We start from the raw sequence: 20,215 nt of genomic DNA, 5'->3' as shown, positions 1-20,215 counted from the left end.
AGTACAATGACTGAAATTTCTTTTGAGAGCCACATTTTTTAAACTTCAACTTCTTCTAACGCCACTTCTTCAAAACAGACTCGCCCAGCCTATGGTATTTCGTGGAAGAGCCACACTCAAGGGGCCAAAGAGCCGCATGTGGCTCGCGAGCCGCGGTTTGCTGACCACGGCCCTAGGTGGATATAAGAATGCTTTACTTAGCTGTGGGTAGAGGATTCCTCTATTGGGTAAAAACACTTAAAACATCCCTCCCCTGTCCTGTTTCTCCAGTCCTGGGGGCCCTACTCAATTCTTCTTTTTTTAAAAATCTGCCTTTGAGAGTTCTGTTTTGGTTGTCGTTTGCATTTTCCCCTCATGTTTATAGTTGCACTTACTAGGGAGAAGCATCTTTTTGGGACCAGAAATTAACGTACATTATTTTGATGGCCAATTCTTTAATAACTTGAGGTTGAGCATTGTTTCATAACAAGTTATGTTCCTATGTCTAGTAACTACTTTTTCACTAATTATTCTTTTTTATAGCTTTATTTTTATTGTTTACACTATTATAGATGTCCCCACGTCCCCCCCGACCTTTGCCCACCCTCACCCAGCTCTTGTCCCCCCTTCCCTCTAGCCATCACCACAATGTTGTCTATGTCCACCGGTTATGCAATACATTCTTTGTTCACTAATTATTCTTATTTCTTTTTTTAGTTTACACAAGATTTTTAAAATTATAAATATATTTATATCTTTTCCAGGTATGTTTGCTTTAAGTAAATCCTCTGCTTCTTGTATTTCTTTTAATGTTCCCTACACTTGTCCTGGAATAATTTTTTAAGAAGTTGCCATTATTTTAACTGGTAGATTGAGACCTATTAATTCCATGATTTGGAAAATGTTGAGTTATTGATAATAATAGTATTATTATTATTTTAAATATCTAGGGAAAGGAAAGTAAAACGTGCAATGGTATAATGGGAAAATAATACTTTTTTTTTCAAAGAGTTTGAGTGAATTGGAGCCATTTTATTAACATAAAATTAGCACTCTGGACAACATCTACAGGGTCATTTATTTGTAGATCTCCAAATGTTGCATATATGCTCAATAAATATTTTAACTTAATAAATATAGTGGGTTGAGCACTACATTTCCTGTAAACTTCGTGATCATTCACATTTATCTGATGTAGACCGTAAGCTCAAGATAACCTCAGTAAATATGAATGGAAGATGATGATATTGTGAGTGAACAAGGGACTACAGAATGGTAGAAAGAGGATGAACATTGATGGCTGTATTTCTGCAATGTTAGATCATTTATTCCCCTCTGTCTTTCACAACATATTTCTGACCACCAGGGAATAGTGAAAGGTGGAAAAGGCAGCACATCATTTCAAGATTTTGCAACCATAAAACTTCTGTGAACACACTGGTAATATCATTGTAATCTTTTTTTTTTTTAATTTTAGGTTCAAGTTCTTAGGAATGCTGGAGAAGAAGTGACCCTAACAGTGTCTTTTTTAAAAAGAGCACCTGCTTTCCTCAAACTCCCACTGAATGAAGATTGTGCATGTAAGCATTTATGAAGAATAGGTATAATCATCGCATTTACTTTATAAATATTATTTCCTGACACTAAGTAGTAATAGTGATTTCTTTTCCCAGGTGGATTTCTGCCAGAATACTTTTAATACTTACGTAAAAAGAACAAGTGTTATTTTTATTTCAGAATGTATTCATTACACTTACAGTTATTTTCCAATATTTAATTGGAGAAGCATTGTTTATTTAAAAAATAAGTATCATATCAAATATAGGCATTGTGTATCTCTAGTCAGTATTATTAAAAATATTTGATGAATGTAATTTTCTAACTAGAGAACAATGGACATTTATTTGACTACTGGACTTGCTAAACAAGCATCGACACATGCTTTCTGGATGAAAATGTGGAAACATATTAATTTTCTTAAGAGTTACTTAAAAATGTCTATATCATTTGCATACTATGAAATGTATACTTTCTAATATTTTTGCTAAAACTATCAAAGAAGAATACATTTTTAACTCAGGCATAATGTGCATGCAATGAAATGCAAAGACGTTAAATGAATAGTTGGAATAGTTCTAGCAAACACACATTTGCTTACTCCACATCCTGAAAAATCACAGGATGGCTCCTCTGTGCCTCTTCCCAGTAAATAACATTGCCAGAAACAACCATTGATTTCACATTTATCATCATATACTTGTTTCTTTTAAAACTGGGTAGAGTAGAATCATACTGTATTTACTCTTTTATGTCTGGCTTCTTTCATTATGTGCAATCATTGTTTTCTATTTCAGTAGTTTGTTCATTTATATTGCTGTGTAATATTGGATTCTATTATATGAATATAGTACAGTTTGATATTGCATTATTCTGTTTATAGACAACAGAGCTGTTTCCAGTATTTTGCTATTATAGATTGAACTGCTATGAACATTCTTGTGTAGGTGTTGGAAGTTTTACAGTTTTATGTTACAATTATAAGTATATAGAAATGGAACAGCTGAGTTACAGAATATTATAATTAACTTGTTAACAAACTCTCAAACTTATTTCTAAAATAAGAATATTTTTAAAGACCTCTCACTTTCTACTCCAGCAGTGTATGAGAGTTCTAGAGGCTCTACATTATTCAAATATTTGATGGTCAAAGATTATTTTTATCCATTATATTGATGTGTAGTGGTATCTCATTATAGTTTTAATTTGCATTTCTCAGAAGACTAATGATGATTAGCTCCTTATCATGTGCCATTTGCATATCTTATTGTCCATTTGCATATCTTATTGTGTAATTTGTCTACTCAAGCCTTTTGTCCATTTTTCTATTATTATGTCTTTATATTATTGCACTGCAAGAGTTTGAAAAATATAATCTGTATATAAGCCGTTGTCAGCTATATATGTTACATTTTCACTCCATCTGTGCATAACTATATTTTTTTATCTAAAGTTGTCTTAGGTTTGCAGTTTTAAATTTTGATAAAATCTAATTTACCATTCTCTTTTTTTTTTTGGTCATTTTTGTTGTATATGCTTATTCCTTTCTGTATATCCTGTGAAAAATGGACACATATGTAATACCTTAATCAATAAAGAAAAAAATTATATATTACTTTTATAAGAAGTTTAAGTTTAAAAAATTTGGCTTTCAATCGTACTGTTGCTATTTGGCTCTGTTGACTAATGAGTTTGCCGACCACTGCTCTAAGGCTGCTAGGAAAAATGTAGGTAAATATCTCTGGTCTCAGGTTCAGCCATTGTAGCCATTATTTTCCTTAATAAAGCCTTCACTTTGCTGAAATCAAAGACCAATATTTGCAAGTCTCTTTTAGTAACCCCATAACCTTAGTCAATGAGCTAACTTGCAAAACTCTGACTTTGATATAAGTGAAATAGAGGTTTATTTCGCCACCTGATTTGCTTGCTATAACTGAGCATAATAGAATACAGCAGTGTAGAACGCATTCGCCTAGAGCCCTTCGGCACTCTGACCAGTGGGGTGTTGTTTTTGTTTCCTGTAGGTGCACCAAGCGACCAGAGTAGTGGCACCTCCTCTCCTCTTTGTGACAGTGGCTTACATCTCAACTATCATCCCAATAATACAGTAAGACGGCTGCAGCATGGTTCCTATTAATCAGGAGGCTAACACCACAAGCCCCCCCAAATATGTGTATTTATAGTTTGCAGAACCTGATATTGAATCTGGTTTGAAATCCTTGGTGGCTTCATAATGTATTATGATAAGCCAGGAAGGAAAACATAAGTAGGTCAGGTATTTTTCTCCTCTGAGGTCTGAAAGCTGTAGAGACTTTTAGCTTCAAGAGGTCGTGCATAACACTTTATAATCATTTTATGACATTGCATGTTATATGTTATTTCACGCTCTAAGTGATTTGCCATGATTTGTATCGTTTTTCTACTGAAATTATTTAGCTAAAAGAAGCTATTTTATTTGCCACTTTTTAGATTTTCTTAACAATCTTCATGCATATCAGGGAATTAATGTAAAATGAGAAAAATCTTACCCATACATTATGTTAGACTATAAAGAATGTTAAGCTATACATACATTTAATGATTGATAAAATTGGCATGTGTGTTTTTAATGTATTTAATGAAATGGGTTTTTTTAATTTTTCGCTTGTATTTTGGAATAAGGTTTTATTTGAATTTTACAATTTTTTAAACCTTTTAAAACATTCATGCATTCTAAATACAAAACAATTCTTTCTGGTTATATGTAAAACTAACAATTATCCTCTGTGCTCACAAACATGAAGGCTAGTCTGTAAGAGGCTTTTATTTTTTTACTAGAGGCTTTTATTAAAATGTAAGAGGCGCTGGGGGAGGGGAGTCCCTCTCACAGTCCAGGAACACTCGAGGGATGTTCCCCTCCCGGCTTAGGCCCGCTACCATCCTTAATCTCAATGATGTACTCCTGCACTTTCTGTTAGAATTCCATTAATAAAGAAGTTAAATATAATTTTATTGTCAATGAATATGGACTTCTCCTTGTAGTAATCTGTAAATACCTTCTGATTATTTAGGGGGAAATATATCCCCCAAAAGGATTTGTGAAGTAGAAACTCAAAACACAGAAAGAAAAAAAAGACACTAGTGAATGTTGGAATTCTTTTCAGGACACATTATCATGTTCTTCATGGCCAACTTCTCCAGGCTTGAGATGGGAAAAGCGATGGTGTGACCTTAGACTGCTCCCTCTACTTCATTCTCGTTTCTCTCAGTATGTGCCCGGGACAGATTTGAGTCGGTGAGTTCATGTTACTGAGTTCTGATTTTTTCTTAATTCAAAAAGGGACCTTTAATCAAACTCTTAATATAGGATGCCTTCTGGTTCTTATTTTCATACTAGAGGCCCACAGATTTGTGCACCAGTGGGGTCCCTCTGCCTGGCCTGCAGGGATTGGGCCGAAATTGGCCTGGTGAACAGATTCGTGCACCAGTGGGGTCCCTCGGCCTGGCCTGCACCCTCTAGCAATCTGCAGGTCAGGCTGAGGGACCCCACTGGTGCCGATCGGGGTTAGGGAAGGATTGCAGGAGGGCTCCCGGACATGTCTGGCCCCTCTTACCCAGTCCCAATAGGATGGACTCCAGCAGCAAGCTAACCTACCGGTCGGAGTGTCTGCCCCCTGGTGGTCAGTGCGCATCATAGTGACTGGTTGAAGGGACATTTAGCATATTAGGCTTTTATTATATAGGATATTTCTGGTAGTATGAAGAAGAATTAGGAAAGAATAGTATAACACAGTAAAACATTTATTAATCTGATTAAAAAAACAGCACTTAAAACCCTGACTCTAATAATAATTTTGTAATGGATTCAGTGCCTTTAATAGATAACGTTTTATTGAATTTTTGTATTTCTTCTTGTGTTCTTTTTTTCATATAGTTATAATATTCTCATAGTATTAGATTCTTAAATAAGTATAGAAACACTAGTGATGTCTTACTTTTCATTCTTGAAATTTGTTTTTTTCTCTTTTATCTCGGTTGTTTTGCTAGGGGGTTGTAAATTTTAGTAATTTATTTATTTCAAAGGACTAATTTGGGGCTTTGTTGAAACCATTCGTTATGTGTACATATTGTAAATCATTAGTTTGGGCTTCTTTTTTTTTTATTTATTGTTTTCATTCCTTAAATTCTTTGGCTTGCTTTTCTGTTCTTACAGTTTCTTGAGATGGAAGTTCTAGGGGCCTAGAAAGTTTTCTGTAAAGAGTAAATATAGTAAATATTTTAGGCTTTGCAGGCCTTAATGTCTATCACAACTATTCAATTCTGCCCTTTACAATAAAACTGCCATACATAGTTTATAAATGAATGGGTATGGCTCTGTTCCAATAAAACTTTATTTATAAAAACAGATGACAGGCTGGATTTAGCCCATAGGCCATAGTTTTGCCAAACCCTCATTTGATCATTAATTTTTCAGATTATTTTCCTAATATATATATAATCAGAACTAAACATTTCCATCAAAGTTTGCTTCAGCGATACCCACAGTTTTAGGGTTACATCTTAGTTTATTTATAGTGTTTTTGAATATAACATTTTCCATAGTTTTCTGAGTAGTTGTTCTAGGTTCTTCTGTATACATGCATATCTTCTGACACTACTGGTACTGACAATTTGTCACTTTGAATGAAGTACAGAAACATTAATTCCATTTAGGCCCTTTGATCCTCCCTAATGTGTATGTATAATTATCTTAGTTTCCTATACATACATCAAGCTTTTAGCAATTAAGTGAATTATACTCAATAAATAATACATTAATAAGCAGTTATAAACATAGCACTATTCAGAGTGGATTGCACAGCAATTCAGATTCAAGAGCAAATTTATTGTTCACTCTTGCACTCAATAAAAGTTTATTTCATGTCTGTGATTGGGAGATGTTGTGTTTGGTTCCATCTCTAAAGAAGCTCACAGGCAGTGGAAATAGTAAGGATCAAAAAGAAAAGATAAATAATTGTTCACGATGACAAGTATAGAGGATTATTTAGCTTAGCTCAAAAACTAGTTTATAATTTGGTGGTTGGTTTTGCCAAGGTCCATAATTTTAACTTCAGTGAGGTAATACTTCCCCTTTTTATCATAGATTAGAAATTATTTATTTTCTATGGTAATTAATTCATACTGTATGTCTAATATACGTCTAATTTCATAGTATATTTCATAATTATTTCATATAATTATTTTAGTCATAAGTAAAATGACTAAAATATGTCTATTTTCAATTCTGAAATGTCAAAATATTGAAGAAAATTGCAGTCAGGGAATTAGAAGGAGAAATAGAGGTTTGTGAACTTTTAATCTCTAAACTTTATTCTTTTGTGTGAAAAGTGAGCATAATGAATATAATAGTATGTATATTATATACATAAAGTATATTTGAGGTTTAGAAAAAGTATTTATCTCTGTACTTTTAGTGCTTAGCATGCTTTATGGTTCACAAGTGTTTGTATATTATATTAGTTTTTTTTAAATTTATCTTCTTGTTAAAAGTATTACATATGTCTCCTTCTCCCTCCCACCTCATTGATCCCTTCCACCTCACACCAACCCCTTCCATCCAAGACCTAATGCACTATTGTCTGTGTCCATGAACTGAATGAGAAATAGAGTAAATTACGGAAATCACTAACCTGAGTGCTTCTTTTTATTTTTATTCAACACCTTCCCAAATAACCAAATCAAGTAAAGGGCATATTTTCAATATCTTTTGAGTAAATATTTCTTCCTACATACCTAGAACCTCTTTCTTGAAAATGATTCTTATCATTGTTCATCTTGAGTAATTTACTATTATTATTATTTTGTTGTTGTTGTTAATCCTCACCAGAGGATGTTTTCCCCCCATTGATTTTTTTGAGAGAGTGAAAGGGAGGGGGAGAGACAGAAAGAGCGAAACATCAATGTGATTGGTTGCCTCCCGCATGCACCCTGACCAGTGCCAGGGATCGAGCCTGCAACTGAGGTACCTGCCCTTGACTGGAATCAAACCTGGGACCCTTCAGTTCATTAGCCAATGCTCTAACTGCTGAGCAAACTGGTGAGGGCCTTCTTGAGTAATTTAATATCCTTCTTATATCTCTCTTACCTTATTAAATTTTCCACCTTTTTTAACCACAACAGAGATATCATTCTAAAACACAAATGAGATCCTTTCATTCCAATGCTTCAGGCTTTTAAGATTATATAGAAATGTTGAGCATGGCTTGCAAAGTTGTTTTTTTATATTATTATGGATTTTTTTGAGTGGGGGGAGAGAGAGAGAGAGAGAGAAAGAAAGAGAGAGAGACCTATTGGTTGTCTTTCGCATGCGTCCTGACCACAGATCAAACCCACAACCCAAGTATGTGTCCTGACCAGAACCTGCCATCTTTTGGTGTATATTATTCGCAAGTTCCTTTAGGGAAAATTGGGGCCCTGTTGACCAATTAATCAATACTCTAATTCATTCAATAGTAGAGGCAAAATCATCCCCCCAAACAGTAATCTTTTTAATTGGTCTATTTTATTCAACACCTTCCCAAATAACCAAATCAAGAAAGAGATCGTATGTAAACAAAGAAGCTCTTCAAATACTTCACTTCTCTTTATGATAGCGTTTCCATCAAGCCAACCTGAAAAGTAGAGGCAGAATGTCAAAAGTGATATATGTTAATATATAGCCCTGGATTTATGAAAGGTTCATCCTTCAGAATTATTTTATTTAGGACTTATGTCACATATATGATTACGTAGATTGCAGATTTGATCTAAGAGTATTAACTCCAATCAGCTAAAAATATCAAACTGCCGTGATTCATTTAAAACAGAACGAACAAATATGCCCAAGACACACTTTAATTCATGGTACATGAAGCAATAGTTAACGATCATCAGAGAGCGGAAAGAAATGTATATTGCTAAACTCAAATTAGTTCTCATTTCCAAGGATGGCTGAGCTTCTGTCTAGATATTTTAGTCTTACGCACTGTTGATTCTAAAATTAAACCTAAGAAAATCATGTAACATTACATTCTTTTTGTGCCATGCATATTTTTGTCACAAATTCAAAAGAAGATTGCACAAACAATAGTTGTACTTCCTAAAGGCATTTCATATAGTTTTAAGGTAAACCAAACATGTATATTTGAATACTTCTTTGTTATCAGTTCAAAGTGCTTGGTCAAGAATATCAGAGCAAATTTCTCTAAAAATGTTAATAATTTGGATGCAGAGTGTTTTAGAGGCAAAAGGCTTTTACCAAGTGCACAGTTCTGAATAGGATTTCAAAGCAGTGCGTCCATTTTCTAAAGTTTGTTGTGTTGTACAAAAGAGTAATTCTCAAGCATGAGACATTAGGGTGCCTTCGGTTTACTTTGGGATTTTTGTCTATTCCTGTTCATCAAACTTATATCTAAACATATAGTAACTTGATACAGAAAAAAATAAATATTAGAGTTGTACAGAGTTGCTTTAAATTCTATAGCACTTGGCAAACAATTTACAATGGCATTGTTTAATTTTCTCCCACAGCAACAACAACAATAAAATCAACAAAAATTCATAGACGTATTTAGACTGGTTATTACATTTTGAGGAAAAGTTTCATTGTTATTGAAATGCACAACATTCACACAGTTTAGAGTATGGCATTTAGACCTGAAGAGGAGCTACAGGAACCTCTTTTCCAAACCATCTTTGAGAAGACGAGAAAACTGGGACTGAAAGTGGTTTAACAATGAACAAAAATGCTGCAGCTTATAATATCAAGTGATTTTTACATGATGTTTAATATTGGTGTTTTTTTTTATGTGATCTTTCAATCATAAATAAGAACATGCATTGAAAATGTCAAGAGTAGCCTGGGCCATTTTCTCAGTGGTTAGAGCATCAGCCCTTGGACCGAAGGGTCATGGGTTTGATTCTAGGTCAAGGGCACATACCTTGGTTGCGGGTTCAATCCCCCACCTGGTTTGGGCTATGCGGGAGGCAACCAGTGTATCTCACATCAATGTTTCAAATAATAAGCTTCTATGTATAATTTTCTGGTAAACTGGGAAAGAGTCCTAAAATATCGTAGATGTGCTTCTATTTACATAATATATACTTAATGACTCAGAATATCTTCAAATGTATCCGAATCTCAAGATGCTTTCTGAGAATTCAAAATTACATGTTATCTTACTTTATCTTTAGTCTTCTATTTAAAAACAGATATTAAGAGTAGCAAACAAGTCTGAATTTGAGGCTGTATTTATATAGTTTGAGAGAAGAATTTTTCAACAGGTTTGATTTCAAGTTGCAAATAGATCCATGAGATGACATTTTGATCTGATCTGTGCTGACATATCTGCAGGCAGAATGCTTTCCAAGTCATTGCTGTGGACGGGGTCTGCAGTGGGATCATTCAGTGCCTCTCTGCTGATGACTGCATCGACTGGCTACAAGCAATAGCAACTAATATTTCAAACCTCACAAAGCACAATGTAAGTCGTGATTCAAGTAATACCTGGCCGTAGAGTTTCTCACTTTGGTAAATTTCTTTAAAAAATACACACACACGCACGCACACACATACACACATGTCTATATAACTTTACACCAACTAGTCGGTGTTCATGTAAGAAAATCCATCATGAAAGCTTTCTGGAATACTGACCAAAAGGAAATCGGGTTGTTCTGAGTAGCCAAAAGTATCAGTTCTAGAATACTTGCACACAGAGGTTTCTATCCTGAAACCTGCTAAATATCTGCATTGGTTAAATAAGTGAAAATATATATTTAGCATGTAGTCACTTTATATGTAAAATATATAGAGATATGTGCGTGCATGTGTGTGTGTGTGTGTTTGTGTGTATACAAAAGTATTCTGGAATGAAACAATACTAAATTTCTAGTATTGTTGATTTTCTTTTAGTGACCTTAGAACCGCAGGTGCAGAAATGTTTGAAGTGGTTGGGGGAAGGATAAAAAGAGTTGGCATATAGACTGAAGATCTTACCTAAGACTACACTGGCACAGGAACAGTCAGTGATGTTCTTGTGGGAAATGCTAATTCGCACATGAGATCCGTACCCCTATTATCAGGAATGGCTTCTCTGCTTTTTCCTCTGTCTTTCTACTTCAAACTTTTTTTTCTTTTCCCATTCCTGTCTCTTTATTATTACTATCTTATGATTATCACTATTGATTAATAAACTTGTCGATCCTTTCATCCCCTTACTTTTCGGGGAAGTGTAGTTTAACAAAATATCTGAGACTATAAACCCTACTTCATTGAGTACTGGTATATAGCATTTAACTTATTTGATCTTAATTACTATTTTAAAATATATATTATATATTATCCATGTCTTAAACAATCTCCTCTTTCCACAAGTCTTCTATGTCATGTTGGAGCATTTAAGAAATCTTAAGAAAAATTCAAAAGTCAAGCAAAAGTATGTAATTTTTTTTTTTTACCAACTCATGAACATGCAGAACTCTTTTCACGTAAATGACTCTCCAGATCCAAACATATTTTGCTTTGAAATCTGAAAAGGATTGTGGCAAATATTTCTTGAAAATAGGAAGACTATCAGCCATTGAAGGCAATGATGATTGCCATAGGTGATCATGCATACATCTCCTGTGTGAATGCTTAGGGATTATTTGGGAATGAAATCGATAGTCATGGGGTATGTCCATGTTCAGCATTTTCTGGTAATGCCAAATGTTTTCCAAGGTACTATGAAATTTATGGTTGACAGGTCTTTTTTCACAGGTCATATCAATACTTGGTATTATGCTACCTTTTTAAATTTTTGGTTATTTGGTATGTTTAACCTGTGTCTCATAATAAAGCTAGGTGATTTTTTTTTCACAATGTCTTACTTGGGATATCTCTAAACAAGGAGGCCTGGCTTGGGCATGTCTGTCTTGGGCAAGAATAACCGTGCAACACTCAATCTTTGTTAATGTGGTGGTTTCATCATATTGGAATTACACATGATAACAAGAGGTATCAGAGTGACAGAAAGAAAAAGAATAAGAAGATCTCTGAGGATTACGCCTCTTATTCTCAACCCTTATTCCTTTTCAGGGATGTTCTTGGGTTAAAAAAAGAGAGGCATACCTTGTGAGAGTACAAACTCTGTATTTCATTGCATGCTATAATTAATTCTCCAAATGATCCAAGATCTTATATTTATTAGAAAAACATTTAAGAAGAATAGAATGTTAAACTTTTTCTCTTTACCTAGATCCAAGTTTACATTGACCACCCCAAACCTAGGAGTACTCATAAAAACCATTTCATGGGAATGTATGTTCGGTTAGAATGCTATAAACTAGAAAACAGGCATTTGAAAAGTCAGTACTTTATTTTAGACAGAAAGTGAAGATATAAGTGTCTCTCTCCTCTGTAAGCACAAAGAAGGAAAAGCCACATTTTACTGCCTGTTTTTCAGCCTTGTGATCAGTGCTCAGCTTGAAACTCAGGAAAGCAGGCAAGTCTCCTGTCTGTACTGTTTTAGCTGCTGAGAGAGCCACATGCCTATTATGATAATGTTGCTCTTTTTTAAGTTACTTACTTGTTCTTTAACCTCCCTGTGATTATACTCTAAATGCATGTCCTTTTGATCTTGTAATCAGTTCTCATTGAAAATAATTATAAAATAAGTTAAAAATAAAATCATGAGCTTGAAATGATGTACTTGAAATGTACTTACATATACATAAGTGATGATTAGAATAAAAAGTGGAATATTAAAATAATAGCTCTATAGGATTTTAAAATAATGAATCATGTTTTCGTGTGTGGCCCAATTGAAGAATAGACTGAGGAGGAAGTTAAAAGTTATTTCTTTTTTTAAAAAAAAATAGGAAAATAAAAAAACAAACAATAAACCAGTACTAGAATAAGTGGAGCAATACATTACCTATTTTTTTTAAATATATTTTTATTGACCTCAGAGAGGAAGGGAGAGAGATACTGAAACATCAATGATGAGAGAGAATCATTGATTGGCTGCCTCCTGCACGCCCCCACATTGGGGACCGAGCCCGCAACCCAGGCATGCACCCCCGACCGGAATCGAACCCGGGACCCCTCAGTTCGCAGGCCGACACTCTATCCACTGAGCCACACCAGGTAGGGCACACTACCTAGTTTTCGTTGTCTTTGTTCACTAATTCCAGCAGCGATAATTCTGTGAAATAGGGAGATTTTCATACCTGTTCTACGTGAAAGTTTCATGTAATTGTAGTTGCTATTTAAAAATATTTTTTCAGATGTCAATGGATGATTAAAATATTCAAACACATTTTAATTTTATTTTACCATTATTCAAGTGGCTCCAAAATAGTGACAGTGCGCTTAGTGAATAGCATGTGGTAGACAAGGCCATTTTCAGGACTTGGCTTCACGCTGTGGAGGGGCGGAGCCGGCAGCACTGGCTGCCACAGACAATTCCTGTGGATGGACCGTTATCGGGTCAGAGTTCCTTTTGTCCCTTATACATCTCTACCTACCACAATGAGGTGTCTGATAAACAAGTGTGTTTTTGAAATAAGGCTTCTTCGTATAAATCACCGAGTGACTTTCTAGTAGGCACTAGGTGGACAATACAGTGTAGCAGAGAGCCAGGAGTAAATAAACTGGAAGGCATATGTCTGATTGCTAATCAAGGCAAATACATTGGGACACGTGTATATTGCAGGGCAACCATGACTCTCTTAAGCACATTTTTACCTGTTTTCCTAAACCTTTCTCTTAAGAAGGGACCATGGAAATCATCTTGCCCCGCCTCACCCCCAATTAAGAAATGTTGGCCTGGTACGGCTCACTTGCTTGAGCATCATTCCATGCACTGAAAGGCCGCCGGTTTGATTCTTGGTCAGGGCACATGCCCAGGTTGCTGGCTTTATCCCTGGTTGGGGAGTGGGGGTGCGGGCAGGAGGCAGCCGATCAATGTGTCTCTCACATCAGTGTTTTTCTCTCTCCCCCTCTCTGTCTTCTTCTCTCTCTAAAATCAATAAAAACATATTTGAAAAAACCACACCAATATATTCTCTAAAAAAGAGAAATATCTCCTGCGAGGTTCCCTGCTGGAAGGTTCTCAATGTCAAGAAAACCACTGCTTTATCTTGTAGCAACTCAACATTTGACAGTATTAGGAATTCTGCTTATAATGAACAAAACTCTCTTATAACTCTCATCCATTTGTACCAGTTCTTCCTTGGGAATAACACATCATAATTTACTTCCTTCTTTACTTGGCAATTCCTCAAATGTATAAAGGCAAGTATCATATGCCACCATTCTTTTTTTTTAAATAATAATATCACTGTTTTTTTCCCCCTGGTTCTTATTGGGATGTCATCCCAGTCTTTCTCATCCTGGTCACTCACTATCTCTAGATGTTGAAGCTCTTTAGAAAAGTAGAGTATTAATTATACCTTTAAGCTTTTATTACTGACATTGCCATAGTCTCGAGTATCTTAAAGATTCGTTATTATCTTGGCATGAATTTACTGATTGTGTACTATCCATCTATATATTATCTATATATGGAAAACACTCATTGATGTTATATTTATTATGATTAATCATAGTTTATGATTTCTCATTAATATTATATACTATTAGCAGTAGTAAAAAATTCAAAGTTTAAATGTGTATTTTTATCTAAACACACTTATGAGTTAGAAATCCTAGTTCTTATATTGATTGCACCAATTACAAAATACTTAATGTGAGGCAAGCAACGCATACTAAAACCAGTTAGGCAAAAGTTTAAAAGGTTCTTAAATTTTCAAAGATTGAGATTCTTACTAGGTTACAAGAAGATTCAAATAATATGTTTCTGCAACTGCTAAATACTATAGTTTATAACCCCCATTTTTGAGAAGTATGCCCTACAATGGAAATGCAAATAAAATATTGAGGGTATTTTAATTTTAAAACCTTAATAAAAATTATGAGGGTACTAGAGATATGTTTTCTTTTTAAATATTGTTTCTTAATATATATAGTGACTTTCTTTCAGAGTGCAGAGTAAAAATAGAAGTATAACTTTATTATGAAGACACCTAAAAAAACATAACTTCAACCAAATGATCAAAGTTGAGCTCAAAATTTAGTCATGTTGACAGTAAGTATCATAATATGACATAGTAAAAATATTACTTTACCTCTGTAGGCTTCCTCCTACATTTCATAACATTTGTTGTGCCATGAGAAAAGCATCAAAAAAAATTCTAATTGATGAAGATACTACAAAATACCTTGTCAATAAGTCTCAAAATTGATGTCATAAAAAGCAAGGAAAGTCTGAGAAACTTTCAAAACCAAGAGTAGCCTAAGAAGACATGGTGACTAAATGAAGCACCTTTGCTACGCCCAAGCCACGCCCACCAACCAAGCCACGCCTACCAACCACGCCCACCAGGAAACCATTGCAGGGAGGAGGCTTTCCCGGCCTTGGGCACCAGCGGGGAGCCAGCACGGATCGCAGGAAACCACTGGGGGTCGGCTCCTGCGATCCTTAGCAGGGATGTTGGGTGCGGCCGAGCCCAAGGCCACTGCCCGGGGCCAAGCCCCGACCCTGAAATAAGGCAGAAGGCGGTGGCCACAGCCAAGGCCTGGGTCCCCGGTGTCAGCAAAAAACTGGTGCAGGCAGCCAGGTGAATGAAGGTCTATTGCACGAATCTTCATGCAAACGGGCTACTAGTTAAATATAAAATGCTAATGATAGGAGAAACTAGGTATATGTTATATGGGAATTGCTATTTTTGGAATATTTCTATAAATCTAAAACTTTTTAAATAAAAAATTTATTTAAAATATACATAAGTGTGTATAAAATTTAAAAAATTTATTTAAAATATACATAAGTGTGTATGTAATTTAAATGTATGTATACATATATTTACCTTATATATAGTTACATTAATACCAGATATGAACATATTTTGAGATCATTGTCAGCTCCCTGATTTATTGATATACTGATTTATTCAATAAATATTTTTGAGGGCCTACAGTGTCAATTTGGTATGGGTCAGCACTATAATTTTGAGCAAAAATGGATATTTTTGCTTTCATGTAACAAATAGTCTAGTGAGGAAGAGAGACATTAATTAAATGATCACACAAGTAAATCTTTATGCTATAGATAACATAAAGAAGTGTTATGAGGGGCTATATCTGTACCTACTCAGAAATGTAAGGACAGTTTCCTCAAGTTGTTATATAAACAATGAGTAAAATACTTTAATTGGTGGGAGAAGACATGTTATATAGAGGTAGTATGGATCTTTACAAGCGAAAAATTAATAGACTTAATCACAATAATGAATCTTATTTAATATAAAAATTGTCACCAATTGTGGGTAAAGTAAAAATGTTTAGATAAATAGTAAGTTTTTAATATAAATTTCTATTCTTTGAGAGCAGATTATTAATTTGGTGTATATTCTTCCTATATTTGTGGTGTTCATTGCCCACTCTCTTATGAAATAATGATTATAATAGTCTGTTTTATTTTATATCCATCTTTAATAAAATAAGAGAATGTTGATCCTATGGCATTATGCCAAACTACTGAAACTTTTAATGCTCCAGGAAATATGTCTCCAAGTTGTTGAATTAGAGCCTTGCTAAATAGGGAAGGTCTAGATATATTCCTAAAATAAATGGAAACTATAAAATTATTAACACCAGTTCACTGCATACCAGTGCTGAATAGAAATAGTGATGTAACCTATAGTAATAAAAATGTACTATGCTAATTAGACTGGATGTCCTTCCTGAGAAAGCCGGGGCTGCGAGGGAAGCCCGGGTCCTGGGTGCCAGAGGGAAGCCGGTGCCAGCAGCTGGGGGAAGGAAGGCCTACTCTTGCACGAATTTCATGCATCGGGCCTCTAGTTAGATGAATAAAAGTCACTAAGAACAGGTTGAGCTCTGGCTGGTATTGCTCAGTGGACCTGTGGATTGAAGAGCTGTGAGTTCGAATTTTGGTTAAGGGCACATACCTGGGTTGCAGGCAACCAATCAATGCATCTCTCTAACATCAATGTTTCTCTTTCTTCCCCTCTTCTCCTTCCCTTCCTCCCTCCCTTCCACTCTCTGTAAAAAAAATAATTTAAAAATCAATGGAAAAAATATCTTTGGGTGAGAACAACAAAAAAATCTGTAACTCCAAAACATATGCGATATTAACAGAATAAATTAGAAAACTATTTACACACACAAGATATGGTAGAAAAAAATAAATATTTATTGAAGATTTGGGTAATAGGAAAAAACTAAGATCTGTATGGCTGAGTTGGGGATATAAGTAAAAATTAGTAAAAAGGTATTTGCAAATGTACCAGACCTGAAACTAGACCAAAGTATAATTTCAAAACACTCTCTCATCTGATGAGTCATAGGCAACTGAAAGTGATGCTTTTGCAGAGGTACCTTTGCAATGTTGGAAAGTGGTATCAGAGTTGGCATGGAGTCCTAGCTTTTCTATTCACTACTTATGTGACTTCAGCTTTTCATACACAGACACTAAATTAACCTCAGGCACAGTGAAAGTTATATGAAGAGAGTACTTTAAATATTTTGGTCTTTCAATGATGCTGGAAAATTTGCTCTTAATGTCTCTCCAGTTTTGTTCTAAATTAAAAGATTTAATCCATGAACCACCAGTACATGGCAGGATCGATTTATTTATTGTGAGGTTGCACATCTTTGTTTTGTCAAATTGTCACTTGAGATTTTGAAAGAGTTGTTTGGATAGCAGGGTGTTGGTAAAGCTGGACAGAAAGTCTGATGGTATCTAGACCATTCAGCAGATATAATTTTTGATAAGCCAGAGAAATGAGCCTCAGTTCCCTCATCTTTAAGAGATAGAGGAAGCAGACAAAATGCAAAGCTATATTTCAGCTAGTGTTTTATGAATCCCACTTTTCCAACCATTATTTACTACGACAACACTAACATAATCTCCTCTAATAGTCTAAATTCTTCCATATATATCCTATGCATTCATTTTCTTTATTAGAATGGAATGTGTTACTTGAAATGTAATACTTGTGTGTGTGTGTGTGTGTGTGTGTGTGTGTGTGTAGATAGATAGGTGATAGATGATGATAGATAGATAGATAGATAGATAGATAGATAGATAGATAGATAATTTAATGCTACTTTCCTTAAAGGTTCATTGAAAATTGGTGTTATCAGAAATGAGAATGTGTAATTTGCATATGTAAGATTCCCCAAATATATAATTCATATATTTATGAATAGACTCTCTTTCCCATATGTGTGTATCAATTAAGAATGTTTTCAATGACAAATAAGAGAAACCCTAAGGACTACTGGAGTAAATAATTGGGTTTTGTCCTCAACCGACAAGTATTCTGGATGGTAGCATTTGCTGGCTTTCCTTCAGTGGTTCTGTGAAGCCACCAAGGACCCATCTTTTATCTGTTCACATTATTGCCCGCCACTACCCTTAGAGTGTTGGCTTTCACCTTATGTTTGCCACCTCATGGCGACCCAGGGGCCACACACTTTGAACATCACGTCAGTGTTAAGACCAAGAAAGAAAGTGAGTAAGAATTAAGTAGCATCACCTAATCTCTTCCCCTTTGTCAAGCTAAGATAAAAACCCTTTTGTGGCCAAGTCATGAGAAGTGTCTCATTCTTCTGAACACAGTCCTGTGACAATCCCAGCAGGAGGGGACCCAGGGCAGTGAAGGTGGCTAGTCTTCACCTTCTTTAGCGTTTATAGCAGGATATAATCAAGAAAAGAAGATGGTGAATAGCCTTTGATTCAGATAAGCAGCAATATCTACCACACGGCTTGATACTAAAGACGTATTAACCCTAAAGAAAATGCATAGATACTCAATACCCTCTGTGATCTTTATGGGATCATCATAGTCCCTCAGGATTTACACACACACTCACACACAACACACATTTAATCAGTCCTTTGAGTTTAGTCAGCAAATATTTCACCTATCTTCCTATATCTTACTCATTTATCTTCAGAAGTGAAAAATATTTAATCCAAGGAGATCTGAAGCAATAGATGGCAAAGACTTGCAAGTGGAACAAATGGATTATTTTTTCCATGACGTGCTGGTTGTGAAAAACTAAAGAGAAAAAATTTCTATTATATCTGCCACATTGAAAAGACTTGACACATCTTGCAGTTGAATTGAAAGTCATGAAAAAATAATACCTAGCAGAAAGGAGATTTATGGAAAATAAATGAAGGCCTGTGGTTAGAGGTTACAGAATGTGTTTCTGACAGGCATGCGTGTCATTCCAGTAGATTTTTTTTCTTTGATCGCTACTGACGTTTCTGAGTCCTCATATCTGCTTTTTAAGGCTAGCATGTTGTTCATTTCTGCATTGTTTTTCCTCAGACACAAAAATATGAATGTGAGCCATGCAGTTGTCAACCAAAAAGGGGTAACAGGGAGTGAAATCCCTGTTACTTACGTCAGGATAAAAGGAAGGGAAAGTTTGGGAATTAGATGCATATTTGGACAATCATAGATTTGTGATTTACACAATTAGAGTTTATTTTTGGCAAGTCTATGTCAGGAAGCATTTCAGTAAAATAACTACCCTACTTTGTCTATTGGAAAACTACTCCCTGAAAGTTAAATGATGTTTGAACATTATCTTGATATTGGCAAATATTAGCTGGTTTGCATTTGCACAACCTAAAACATCTGCTTTGATATTAACTGAATATTGCAGTCATAATAAAATGAGGCAGTTTTTTAATTATAATAAGCCTTTAATCTTTTTATTTGTTTGTTTGTTTTTAATCCTCATCCAAGGATATTTTTCCATTGATTTTACAGAGAGTGGAAGAGAGGGAGAAACAGCGGGAAACATTGATGTGAGAGAAGCACATCCATTGGTTGCCTCCTGCACACGCCCTGACCAGGGCCCAGGTGAAGAGCCTGCAACCGAAGTATGTGTCCTTTGACTGGAATCGAACCTGGGACCCTTTGGTCCGCAGGCCAACGCTCTATCCACTGAGCTAACCCGGCTAAGGCTAGATGAGGCAGTTTTACCGGACACAATTCACATGCCACCTTTGATCCAATTGGGTTTTGCTTGCCTCATGGCATCCCTCTCTTCCCATTAGACCTCATTCTTTCTTTCTGGCCAGTTCTTCATGTTCCACAGTCTCAAAGCTACAGAAACTGTGCAAAAAGCATAATTCCACCAAGTATTCAATACGGACTTTTGTTTGATTGGTAACAGATGTTTAGGGGTCTGCTCTTTTCTGTCTACATCTCTACACTATCCTCATTTTAGCTGATGACACGTGTAGTTTTAGATCTTTCCTTAACTAATTCTTCAACAGACCAAAAAAATTTTGAAGTGATTATTGCAATGTAAGAGAGACATGTTTTTTCCCTTGCTGAAATCACATAAATCTTGTCATTTTTTTCTTTTATATTTTAAAAGAGAAATATCTTGCCAATAAGTCTGGTCTTACGATGGGCCATTTGATGATTCTCCAACTTTGTCCACAGTATTCATTAATTTCCCATGATCTACCACTTTAAAAGGAAAAAATAAAATAATTCAATAAAACAACTTATACATAAAAATAGTCTTCATTAATCTGATGTAAGATTATACCAATGCAGAATTAGC

At 35.1% G+C, this 20,215-nt stretch overlaps 1 protein-coding gene across 1 annotated transcript in view; it reads left to right on the top strand.

The window, feature by feature from the left end:
- SNTG1 (syntrophin gamma 1) overlaps positions 1 to 20,215 on the top strand; it is a 53,636-nt gene that overhangs the window by 14,399 nt on the left and 19,022 nt on the right. The window contains exons 6-9 of the mRNA XM_079796575.1: positions 1,457 to 1,559; positions 3,561 to 3,643; positions 4,680 to 4,810; positions 9,908 to 10,037. Coding sequence (XP_079652701.1) covers positions 1,457 to 1,559; positions 3,561 to 3,643; positions 4,680 to 4,810; positions 9,908 to 10,037 — 447 coding nt within the window. The remainder of the gene's footprint in view (positions 1 to 1,456; positions 1,560 to 3,560; positions 3,644 to 4,679; positions 4,811 to 9,907; positions 10,038 to 20,215) is intronic.

Source organism: Cnephaeus nilssonii (genome assembly GCF_951640355.1).
Source record: "Cnephaeus nilssonii genome assembly, chromosome: 18".
NCBI classification, from domain to species: Eukaryota; Metazoa; Chordata; class Mammalia; order Chiroptera; family Vespertilionidae; genus Cnephaeus; species Cnephaeus nilssonii.
This window is presented reverse-complemented; position numbering and strand designations above follow the sequence as displayed.